We start from the raw sequence: 12,889 nt of genomic DNA, 5'->3' as shown, positions 1-12,889 counted from the left end.
TGCTTAATCATTCTAGTAAAAAAAAGGAGTGGGGAGGGGGGAATTCTCAGACTCCTCTAAATCAATTTAGAAACAATGTTATTCCCATCTTTGCTAGAACTGAACAGCTCATCTTCTTCACGATCCTCCTTCACTGGGCCAACCTCATTTTTGAGAAACTGTACAATCCTTCCGAAGATCTTCACCAATTCAGAATCCTTGCCAGAAAACTCATTAATCTGACCATAAAATCCTTTTATCTGGTCCACCAGGTCCAACCTCTCTAACAATAACCCTGTGTTAAAATCAGACAATGCTTTAATTTCAGCTTTGAGTTCTGCAATTTCACCATCTAACATTCTTTCAGTAGACATCATGCTTCTCAGCTTACCCTTAAGTTGATCTATCACTCTCACTTTGTCTGAATGCTCCATCTTTAGTTCAGCTTAAAGCTGCTCTGACCTTTGCTTCAAATCTGAAAATGATTTCTCGTACAGTACCAGTTTCTGGTTTAGACTATCAACCTCTTCTTCAAGGCCAGGGACTGATAAGCCTTTGAACTCAGTTTCAAACTTGTACCGTATATAATCCATGGCAACCTTCTTCAATTTCTCATGAAGTGTGGTAATTTCATACCATATCTCTGCGAGTTCTGAACCAACAGTCACTATCCTGATGAACTCTTGCTCCAGTCATAGAATCTGTTGATGGAGGTCAATTAATTTCTCTTCGTTTTTTTCTGATTTCCATTTTTGCAATTCAAATTCCATTTCGCTTCCTTTTTGTTTTTCCTCAGATAAATCACAATTTGCTTTATCTAAAAGCATTTGAAACCTTTCTCAGATCCTCCCTTAGAGAAGCTTCCTTCTGAGAAGCTTGCGCTTTTAAGCGATCCCGACACCATATGATCTTTCAAGCATTTCTTTATACCTTTCGAGATCTTTTTGCATCATAAAATACTGCTGCTCCATGGAATATGAGGACTCAAGGCTCTTCATTAAGGATGCAATAGTCTTCCGTTCTTGTTCTATCTCCAAGTGGGCTTTAACCAGGGCACTGTTCTTCTTCTCCAACTGTTCTGTTAGGGGGGGAATCTGTTCTTCTATCTTTCCATTGCATGGTTCCTTTTCAACATTCAGTTTTGAATTCCAAGATAGGCTGTGAAATTTGTCATTTCAATACCATAAGCGTGGTGGAAATTGGTGAAATTTATTTCTGGCATCTATATAAGTCATGTAATATTTGAAATTGAGTGATCAAATAAATAAATAAAAGATATCTTGTGGTTTCTCTCCGTGTGTGGCTCGGCAACTTCAAAGTGTAACTTGCAACTCTTCTTTTTCCTCTCCCTTATTATTTCTCCTTTTTCCTTGGTTACCGTTTTTTTTCTCTTGCAAAGTGTTCTCCTTATCCAACACCACTCTCTCTCTCTCTCTCTCTCTCTCTCAGATTTTGTTTTCTGCAGATTTTTGGTTGCCAAAGAAAAGTTGTTAGAAAAGGTCTTAAAGATCATGTTGACTTGGATAATCATTCTCTTCTCTTGATTCAGTGAGCACACCAAGATTCGTCCTTCTTGGTGCTTCAGTTGTTATGGGGATCTTTTTCTGCTTCGTTAAATTTGCTATATGCATCCCTTACATATAGTGTTTAGATATGATACTTAGTTACAGGTGGGAGTGAACTCAAGGGTAGAGTTATTTGGGGTCGGACTGTCGGAATTGCCAGGGAATCACAAGATCCCGAAGGAGTGTCCCCGGGGTAGGATTTCCTGGTCCAGTATTTAATTCCCACCATTTCAAATGGTTGTTTTAGTTTTGAAAAGTCAATCCTGTGTGATAAATGAAATTCACACTAAGCAAAAGCTAGGGTTTGTTTTGAAGAACATAAGGCAGAAATTTATTGAGACAATATGTGTGCCTCATGGATTATGGATAGAAGCAAGAACATTGCCAAGAACGGGAAAACTATGGGTACAGTAGCAATTTACAAACATGAAAATTCTGAAGTCTTGGATCGAAATAAAAAGAACTCATGAAGGTTATGAAACCTCACTTTCATGAAGTAATCACAAGTTCACAACAGGCAGTTCTCAGGCTGGTTGATGCAATACCTCTCATGGGAAGACTAGAGGTTCTAGCTTGGTGCTTGGATTCTCTGAACCCATAAAGAACCTCAATAGTGGAATCATGGCAGCGTGCGATAGTAAATTCCTACTAAAATGTTTATATCCGATACTTTTAGAGGCCCAACATATTGTTTCTAACACCTCACAGTGCTCAGATACTTACAGATTCTGGTCAAATAACTGTCTTGTTTTAAACATATTCCTCTCTATTCGAATTAACTTTCATGTTTTTTGTTTGTTATTGTCTTGTATTTGTAACTTTTGAGTATGCGAGTCTTGCGAATACTTTTTAAAATTTATAATTAATTTCATCATATAGTTAAATTTAGTTTAATTTTATGATATTTTATTTATAAATTTTTTAATAGATGTCTTGCATCTTATCTCATGGCACCTGTATCCATATCCTTGTCCTATATTTTGGGAAATGCTGAGTCGTGTCTCCGTTAGTGTTTGTGTCCGTATTTGGGTAATATAGGTTAAATGGAGTCTGCATGCAGTTTTACAAGAAAAAGCACTGCTGGCAAAAGTACATGCGGGATCCAGCGGTTTGATGATCCAAACCAGTCATCTGCTCGGCCCTACAAGTCATCAACCAAAAATCTTATGCATAGGACAATCCTAACTCCGTTTTTTATATTTTTGCTCATTGGGCCCCACCTATTCTAGTGTGGTGACCGATAAATGTTTGGATCATTGAAAAGAGTTCCCCATCTGTACTTGCACACACTTAATCTGCGGCCAGACACCATATTAATTGCAGTAAACAGAGAGGGAAGTTGCATTTGTCAGTATATGGATAACACAGTAGATGATCATCATATGGATTGTAGACTTGATGAATTTTCTAGCCATTTTAATTGTAAAAAACATGATTGTAATCAGAGTGTATGGTATGACATAATACGCATTGGAACAAGGCATTTCATTCTGATAAAATGTTTATACAGATTTCTTTATTGGAAAAAAAAACATTCATTTTAAATTGCCCTTGTTTGGAGCCTCCCTGCTCAAGTATCTGCTAAGTGTTCCTTCGCATGCATTATCCTTAGCCTTATGTAATGTGCACTTCCTGACTCTAATTCCATTTTTTTCAGCATGAAAATGCATTACATGCCCTGGCAAATGCACTGCTCGAATGTGAGACACTAAATGCAGATGACATCAACCAGATCCTCAATCCTTATCAGGAAGGACGACTCTCTGAACAACAAGAAGAGCTCGCACTAAGTTAGGATGCACACCCATGTAATCTTCTGCTGTAAAAGTGGCAGTGTACAGTGTATGCAAATTATACAGACAATTTATAGAAATCTCCATTTTTTCCTCTACTGCATTCTCTGTCATACTATATTCCTGGATCCTTTTAACTTAAAGTTGAAAGGGAAAAGTAAAGATATCCTTTCATTATGCTGCCTTTTGTATCCTGCAACGATAAGGATTTGTATAAGCTGTCATCTCCTTTTCTTCATAAAATTTTGAAAAATAGCTATTTTTTGAATAATGAAACTGGATAAAAATAAAGGGAAAATGATATCTGCTCTCAAGTGTTTTGATAAACATGCGCTCCACTTGTTTGTCGTGTAGTATTTAAAGGGCTGTCAGAGGATATTACGGTTCTCAAAAAGCTCTTAAAATCCTTTAAATACTACAAGACAAACAAGTGGAGCGCATGTTTATCAAAACAGTTGAGCGCAAAAATCATTTCCCAAAATAAATTGTAGATCAAATTGAAATTTGGTTATTTGGAACTGATCAGAATATTGTTTCTTTCAGAAATTCAGAGAAATCTCTGTGCTTTCTGAGAATATCTGATTCTTTTAACTGCTGTGCATGTATGGTCAGGTCTTGGGGATTGAGCCTAGAGGGTCCCATTTCTTCTCTGTCACTTAAATTTATCACAAGGACTCTGGATAACTGGTCTATGGTGGTTAGTAGCTGGAATCTTCCATCTAGAATGCTGCTCTTGCTTCTCCTTCCAAAACCTCTTGATCCAATCTGCAACTAATGCTGCCATAATTCCAACAAGCATACCTTTTCCCCAATCAATTTTTTTTATAGCTTGTGTAATTTTAGATATTTTCAGTTCTTATAAACAGAATTCTTGAATAAATTATTTTTATGAACATTTTAATTATTTAATATTATTTTGTAAAGATTCTGCTCTCTAGGCACATATGCATACTGGGTTTTTTTTTGAGAAATGCCACTTCTCTGCCTCTCTGTAATTGGGTTTGTGATACTAATAAGATGGCAAGTTTCTTTGTGAACATTAGGAGCTTCCACTTCTCTTTCTCAACATTCCTTGCAAACATGCCCCTTGCCTGTGGTACAATTGTTCTTGCTCCTTTCCTAGTTGAGCTGCTGTGGGGTTTTTGACACCATATATCAAGTGTTTGACTAGGTGTTAAGCACCGCGGTTGTGATGATTGGCCTTGCTTGGAAACTCATATATCTTGAGAGATGAACTGATCGAGCCGTTTAACCATTTGTAAAATAATGACCAACCACATAGAAGTGTGTTGTCTGTTTAATGAGGAATCACATTGCGCCTCAGTGGACATGTTTACATATAGACCTGTCAAAAAGTAACCCAGACCCACATGTCCACAATGCCCGCCCGTAATTTACAGGTCTGGATCACTAAATTGGTGCCCCGTTGAAATTTGACCAGGCCCGTACGGGTCCCATCAAAACTGGGACGGGCTGGGTGGACCCGCGGGTGCCCGTAAAAATCCAAATGATCAAGATTTTATATGATGAAAGCCCCTATAGTCCCGTATTATTCAGAAAGTACTGTGCGGACCACATTATAGTATGATCTAAACCGTCTTTGTGATGGAACACAATGTGAATAGGTTGTTCCCCAAAAATCATTTCCATAGGATGATCCTAGCCCTCCGATCTATAGAGGTTTCCATAAATAATAATTTGCAATTTATCCATAGATCAGAAGGCTAGGATCATCATATGGAAATGATTTTTTTGGCACAACCTATTTATGTTATGGCCCATCACATGGACGGTTTGGATCATCCTATAGTGTGGGAATAAAAACAGTAAAAGAATAAAAATATAAATATAAATTGGGTGACCCGTGGGTCCACGCGGCCCATATGGGTGGGGTATGGGTTCACCACATTGTGACCCGTAAGATTCCGGGTCATTTGTGACCCGGCCCATACCACCTGGACCCGTACGGGTTGGGTGAAACTCGGCCCGGGCCCACCTGTTTCCCAGTTCTAGTCACATGCGAAAGGGACAAACCAGTAAACCCTACTAAAATCAAGGTCTAGGATCGCCCGATCAGAACAAAAAATGAAATAATAAAACCGAAAAACCTTTCTTACCTAAGCTCTCTCCTCTCTGCATGTCTCCAAATCTCGATCTCTCATCATACGTGTATTTGGAAAAGCAAATAGGTTTGAAATTATACTGGATCAAATGGGGCATACCCATAAACTCTAGCTCATTGATTGACATCTCCAATCTACATGGACCACCATTGGCACGTTTCAAAAACTGTTGGGAAGGGAACATGATCAATATAACTTGGCTGGATCCGGCTTGTGCATGCACACGTACAGCTCAAAAATACAGTGGGGCCCATATTATTTGGGTGATCCAAGCCATTCATTTGTTGGGCTCTCATGTAGATAGAAAATTTTCTTCATAGAATGATCCTAAACCCCACAATTTGTAGTGGTTTAAAATGGACGCCATCCGATGCAACAGTCCATCCACGAAATGCCTTCCGCGATGGACACTCGCAAATCCTGTTTTGTACTTTTCGGGCATCCTTTTTTCCCGCCTCATACCACTTCCTCAAAAAGCCCAAATCGCTCATTTCCCTCCCTCAAACCCTAACTCTAAATCATCTCTCCACCTCACTGAAACCCTAACCCTAAATCATCTCTGTAGGGCCAAATCAAACACACAAGGCTAGTTTGGCGAAGTTTGCTAAGTGCCAAATCAAATTATCCAAACTCAGTCTTCTCATACCATTGAAACTACCCCCCGCATCGAAAACCCCGTCTTCTTTTTCTCCCCCTCAAACCCTAACCCTAGCTCCATGGAAGTGGGTCTCTCCCGTATCGGCGTGGCCGGTCTGGCAGTGATGGGCCAAAACCTGGCCCTTAACATCGCCGAGAAAGGGTTCCCAATCTCCGTTTACAATCCAACGACCTCGAAAGTGGATGAAACCCTAGATCGCGCTAAACAAGAAGGTAACCTTCCCGTCTCCGGTCACTACTCCCCCCGAGACTTTGTTCTCTCCCTTCAACGCCCTCGCTCCGTCATCATTCTCGTCAAGGAAGGATCCCCCGTAGACCAGACCATAGCCGCCATCTCCCAATTCATGGATCCTGGCGATTCCATCATCGACGGCGGTAACTAGTGGTACGAAAACACAGAGCGCCGGATCCGTGAAACCTCCGACCGGGGCTTCCTATACCTCGGCATGGGTGTTTCTGGCGGCCCGGTGGCTCCTTTCAGGCCTATAACCATGTGGAATACATACTCTAGAAAGTCGCAGAACAGGTAGATGACGGACCCTGCATCACTTACATCGGGGAGGGGGGTTCTGGACATTTTGTGAAGATGGTCCATAATGGGATCGAGTATGGGGATATGCAGCTCATCTCCGAGGCCTACTACTTACTCAAATACCTTGGCGGCCTCTCCAATTCAGAGATCGTCGATATCTTTGCTGATTGGAATGGCGGGGAGATTGACATTGAGAAGATTCTTGATAAAGGGACTGGGAAGTGGACTGTTGCGCCGGAGCTCTTTCTTTTCACCCCAACTATTGCTGCCGCCGCGTTGGATTCTAGGTCTTTGAGTTGTGGGTCTAAGGACGAGAGAGAGGCAGTGGTGAGTGCCTTGGAGCGGGCAGGAATCGGCGCAAGAGAGCCTTTTGTAGTTGATGATAAGAAGAGGCTGATTGATGATGTCAGACAGGCGCTCCATGCGTCCAAGATAGGTAGCTATGCGCAAGTGATGAATCTCCTAAGGAGGAAGGGTATTGAGAAGGGTTGGAATCTTAATTTCGGTGGATTGGCGAGGGTTTGGAAAGGGAGATGCAGTATCAGGACCCTATTCTTAAACCGATTAAAAAAGGCATACGAGCGGAACCACGAGTTGCCAGATCTCGATTTTGATCCAGAGTTTTTGAGGGAGTTGGTGCAGAGGCAGGATGCATGGAGGCGGATCGTAAGTGTGGCGATTAAGGCCGGGATTAGTACGCCAGGGATGTACGCGAGCCTTGCCTACATCGATAGGCTTGCAAGGTTGTAGACATGGATTTTCTTTTTCTACTTTTTTATATGTCATCGTATTGCAGTTCTTCAATCACTTTTTTGCACTAGCATTCTTCCTGAACCTATTCTATTATTCCTGTTATGCAATGCTGCTGTAGCTGTGTTTAACATGGAAATTTGGGTTTCCTTGGAAACATAGGGAGTGCTAGAGATCGTTATCATATTTAAGGCATTAGGAATTTAATATGCTATGGAAGTTGAGTTTTTCAATTGGTGTAAAAATTCAGATGTCTTAGCTACATGCTTCCCAAACTTTTACATATTGTTGTGGTTTTGATTGTGATATAAGTTGTCCATTTTGTCTCAGTTATGTTGTTCTTTCATTTTACCTACCAGAAATGGAAAATCTAGACCTTGTTGTATCTTTTGATCTTACTTTCTGAGAAAGGTTTGTGCTTGCTTTAATAATCCTTGAGTCATTAATCCAAATCCCCTGTTGCTCTCGCTCATTGTCATTTATCTTTATTTTTCATTAGAATTGTTATTCTTCTTAATTACTGGGTTGTTGAAATGTATGATCAGTCTTTTATTATCAAGTTATTGACTGATTCTTGATCGTGAAATTTATGAAATCTCTGTTTGGTTGATATTATGCACAGTGGTGTATTCATTCTTACAACTAGCTGTATTATTGCCTGGTGGTGCTTGACTATTAAGTTATTAAAATGTTCTACTACCGAATCTTTGGTCACTTTTTATTCTTAATGATGCTATTACAAGCCAGAACTGTTGTTTTTTGCCACCACTATTATGATTTTAAACATTGAAACCACCCCACCTCTTCTTATATTGGCACGCTCCTTTTCACACACATTCAATTATTTGGGAGAAGAACGAGGAGAAAATACGATGGACGAAATACTTAATGAGTAATGCCCGCCCTTGCTTGAAGTTAGAGTGATGCAGTAAAAATTTTCAGGAGTGTGGTGTAAGTCACCGAAAAGAAAGGAGGTTTACATTATTTGGTGGAAATTTTCACAATTAAGATGGGCAAAAATGGAACAATCTTTATGCTATAATGTGGCTCTCGGATACTCCCTAATATATTGGTAACTAAATTGCAATTCCACACTCAAAATGAAGACTCTTGAAGTAGATTTAAAGAAGATGAATCGGATATCAGATCAGGTCCTTGAATGTCTCTTATAAGACCTGAAGCTTGTTCCAACAAGAGGCATACAACTAGTTCCTTAATGGTCAATCAAATATTGTGTTCCAACTCAATTGGTGTTGTGCATGCTTCCCAAGCTTGAATTTGTGATAAACTGGGCAGTTCATGACACTAGGCTGCTAACCGAGAGTAGAGAACACATATACCGAAATTAGAACACGCCTTTTCAGTTTGAGTCCAAAACAAAAAAATATCATCATAAGTATACTAACATAGTTCAGCAGTGAGGAGCTCTGCCCCACCAAGAATGGTTGCCTTTGTATGGACAGTAATACACAAGAGTATAAACACCTGTGATAGATTGAAGAGAACGAAATTTCAGATGCCAAGTTGGTGTATATTATGCAAACAATCAAAGGAAACATTGTGCCATTTACTACTCCATTGTCCCTTCTCATTTCAAATCTGGATGTGTGTGGTACGATCATTCGGTATATCATGTGTATTCTAGAATAGCATCAGAAGGGTGATTCTCAATTGGACTGGAGGACCTTTTGGCGATGCCGGACAAGCTATGTGGAAGTTAATTCCATATGTAATTACATGGAATATCTGGAAAGTAAGAAATAGCAGGATTTTCGGATATGCGGAAAAAAGACGGAAGCAAATTACATTTGAAATTAAAATGGAGCTAATCTCGCTTGTCGAGGAAAAGAGAGGGCTTGCATACGGGATTGGAGAGTTCCTGCGAAATTGGAAGGATATTATTCAGGAAAAGAAGATAGTGGAAAAAATATCTCCTAAGTGGATGGCACCACCGGTGGGGTGGCTAAAACTCAATTTTGATGGAAGCTCAATTGGGAATCCCGGAAGGGCTGGCGTAGGTGGCATCATACGAGATTGCAACGGTAACACAGTAGTGTCATATTCTGGTCCGATCGGTATAAGCGATGCCAATGAGGCGGAGGTAAGGGCACTCCTCTTTGGCCTTAAATGGTACTCTGAGAATAATTCAGGACCGTTTCTTGTTGAAGGTGACTCCGGTAATGCGATTTCATGGGCTACGGAAAATTCGAAGGAACCTTGGAGGATCCAAAATCTCATTGTGGAAATCCAGCATCTGGTTAGGCTAATTTGTCCGAAAATTGAACATAGGAGGCGTTTCGCCAATGTAGCAGTAGTGGATATTCTGGCTAAGGAAGGTGTTACTCTTGATGCGCTGACAATTGTCTTACCTCCAGCACAGGGATTTCTGGGGTAAACAATATAATCCTTTAGGATTGTTGTAATCACGGCTATCAAGTGTTTCCTGTTTCACTGTGGGACATCTTGTCCCCTTTGCTGTAATGGTTTCTTTTTCAATTAATAAAAGTCAACTTTAAAAAAAACATAGTTCAGCAGTTCTGCTACACATCCCATCATAAAAATAAACTCTCAGTTGGAGATGCAAAGGCATTACTAAAATCTTTTCACGCAGAGAATTCATTACCACAAATTGTGCACCAATTGCCGTCCAAAATGGTCTCAGTTCTTTTGAAAATTATCAAAATACCGAGAACCATATGATCTTCAAATAGTTGAATAAAGCCACTGACAAGTATCTAAATTGTAGTTCCAAATCACAAATCCTTTGATGTGTCAAAAGCGTATTTGAACTCCAAAAGTCCACATGCAACCAGTTCCGTGTTAGTAGAGAAAGTTTCAGAAGCAAGTCTCAGGAAAGACCTTGTAATTCGGATCTTTCATATAGTGTGGAAGGATTCCACATTTTTCATTTTGATCCTGTGGAATACATTCTACGATCATCAAATTAGGTGATGAATTAAAGCAAAATTTAGGTTCCTCAATAAATGTTGTAATTACTAGCAGCAATGGCATGAGTCCTGAATTAATTATCACAGATTTGCTTCCAATCGGATTCCATTGTTGTGTCTATGGGAATTAAGCTTTCGGTAGCGAAGAATCACTACAAACTAATGTGTTGCATACCTGAATTGTAATTGAGAGAAGAAAAGATAGCCACCAACTCATAAAAAATCATACCATAGAGGATTCAAGGAGTTTCCAACCCCAATTCCTTATGTTTGCCTGACTTTTCGTGATGAATTAGATTGCTTCTTCTTTGGGAATTTGATTTAATAAAAGAAGATAAACTTTGGCTAGGGGATGCCAAAATCAAGAAAAAGGAACTCCTTGTTAGTCGAGGATCGTTGATGGTAAGTTTGCTAGATCTAGATCTAACCATCAAAACCAATTCAAATTCTAATTTCAAATTCAAAATGTAAAGTCTCCCAAAGTTCAAAATACAATTCAAGATCTAAAATGAAAAATGAGAGGGAATTGGCTTTTATAGCCTATTACATTTATCAAATCCCTAAAATACCCCTACTTAATGGGAAATGCCTAAAATGGATATGAGAGGGTTAAATGCCTAAACTACACCTATAACCAATGGAATAAAGCAAAATGTTACTCTAAGAAGTAATTAAGGGCGATGACGTCTTCCTCGGGGATGCTGTTGCATCAAACTCCCCTTCTTGGGAGAACTTCCTCCATCGTCCTCTCCATCGTCGTACTCCACCTGTATCGAAAATGAATATGATCCTTGCTCAATTTAAGACCACTAATCCATGGTAAGTTATGTCACAAATATTGTTCTCGGGAATTTCTCGGCAAGGGAAAATCTCGGGTTATATTAAATTTTTTAATTTTTTTCAGGTATGTCTGGAAAAAATGAAAATAAAAATAAAAATATATAAAGTAAGAAAAAATAAAAAATATCGTAAAAATATCACGATATTATCATGATAAATGAAAATATTGCTATTCATTTTTTAAAATTCTTGGGATTATATCGGTATTTTCAGCTAATAATGATTTTCCTTTAAGTAAATGTTGGATCTTAATAGAAAAGTAGTTTTTAAAATATGTGGTTCATATAATTATTCCTTATATTTTTTAGTAACTTTATTTTTTTATTGTTTTAAATATTTAACTATTAAAAAAATTCTCCGACCTTCCCGCTTTGGCAACCTTGGTCTAAAGTACCTCTAATGAAAATGTAATACTCAAACTACCCCTGCTAATGTAAAATGACATGAAAATAAATGAAACTACCACTACTAAGCTATGATAAATGAAAGAACCTAGACTAATGAGCTGTAAGGGCAGATGTAGAGAATAACAAAGGGGATGCTCCTGCATCAAGGATGAAGATGGAAACTTTAAGCATATCAATATTCATCAAAGGAAGGGCGCGAAGGATGACGATGGTATCTTCAAGCAATTTCCACTTAAAAAAACGGCTGGAAGAAGCTGGCTACACTGCTCACATTTGGTAATCCTTTTTGTTTCTGTTTCATCTTCTTCCAAATTTCAAAAATCTTCGTCTTCTTCCTTGTGTAGATCTCTATTAGATCTCACCAGAAATCTCCCAAACAAGTTGGAAAGTTTCAATCTGTTTCGTTTTCATCTAATGTCTGAGGATCACCATTGGATGTAATTGGAATACGCTTGGTTTTCCCATGGGATCTGTTCCTATATGTGAATATTTGTTTGCATCAGTTTTTACTCTTTCTTTCGACAAGTTTGAATTGGCGCAAATAATTAACTTAGGAACTTCTGTGTAAGCAAATTAGTTGTATTATATGTTCTTCATCTAATCAGGCAAGAAAAGTTTAATTTGGTGCCCGTGTCACTTCCATATCTTAGTTGGAAAATGGCTCCATTATTAATGTACTTGCTTTACTAAGTCTCGGGTTGAATGTGCTACATCTCTAAAACCATAATGTAGTTGCCTTAATTGGCCATTAATTATTAATGTTCTTTCTTGTGTTTTGCAGCTAATGAAAGAAGAGGTTCCTCCCGGGTCAGAGTTCATGGCACACAGGGAAAGAATTGACAACGTTCCATTAGCGTAGGGCCTTTAGGGAATGGATTGTGTAATTCACTTAATAATTATGTATTTTGTGCTACTAAATAATTAACAATATTTTGTTTTGAACCTTTACTTCATGTTATGATTGCAGACATGAGAGTTTTTGACAATGTCTAGGACCTTTAGGGAATGGATTGTGTAAATCACTTATTAATAATGTGTTTTTTGCTACTAATAATTAACAATATTTTGTTTTGAACCTTTCTATATATAGTGATTGCGGAAGTGGGAGTTTTTTTGACATTTAATATGGTGAAAATAAGTAGGAAATTCTTTATCAGAGTTATAAATGTATTTTGTTGTGATACTTTTTGAAAGTTTAGCTTGGATTGTGTCAATATGACGCCAAGGGTCTAGTTAAGAATTGAACTAAGGACTGCCTTGTTCCATAGAATAATTGGTGTTGCCAATTGAAGTAA

General features: G+C 38.7%; 1 protein-coding gene and 1 pseudogene across 4 annotated transcripts in view; both read left to right on the top strand.

The window, feature by feature from the left end:
• The window catches only part of FTSH11 (FTSH protease 11), a 39,519-nt gene extending 35,143 nt beyond the window's left edge, over positions 1 to 4,376 (top strand). Inside the window, exons 17-18 of one of the 3 annotated variants that reach the window (XM_077356500.1) lie at positions 3,202 to 3,352; positions 3,950 to 4,376. In XM_077356500.1, coding sequence (XP_077212615.1) covers positions 3,202 to 3,339 — 138 coding nt within the window. In that variant the 3' untranslated portion in view covers positions 3,340 to 3,352; positions 3,950 to 4,376. Of the gene's footprint in view, positions 1 to 3,201; positions 3,436 to 3,949 lie in introns of those variants that run through there. The other 2 variants (XM_077356499.1, XM_077356498.1) reach the window with 2 other exon arrangements.
• A 1,697-nt stretch (positions 4,377 to 6,073) lies between these two features.
• Positions 6,074 to 12,622, top strand: LOC143845671 (6-phosphogluconate dehydrogenase, decarboxylating 1, chloroplastic-like; annotated as a pseudogene). Its single transcript, XR_013234487.1, has 2 exons — positions 6,074 to 7,392; positions 12,376 to 12,622. The product of XR_013234487.1 is annotated as a 6-phosphogluconate dehydrogenase, decarboxylating 1, chloroplastic-like (transcript).
• The last annotated feature ends 267 nt before the right edge of the window (positions 12,623 to 12,889 follow it).

This window comes from Tasmannia lanceolata, unplaced genomic scaffold (genome assembly GCF_043159265.1).
Source record: "Tasmannia lanceolata isolate RefF3 unplaced genomic scaffold, GAP_Taslan_0.1 ptg000015l, whole genome shotgun sequence".
Taxonomy (NCBI): Eukaryota; Viridiplantae; Streptophyta; class Magnoliopsida; order Canellales; family Winteraceae; genus Tasmannia; species Tasmannia lanceolata.
This window is presented reverse-complemented; position numbering and strand designations above follow the sequence as displayed.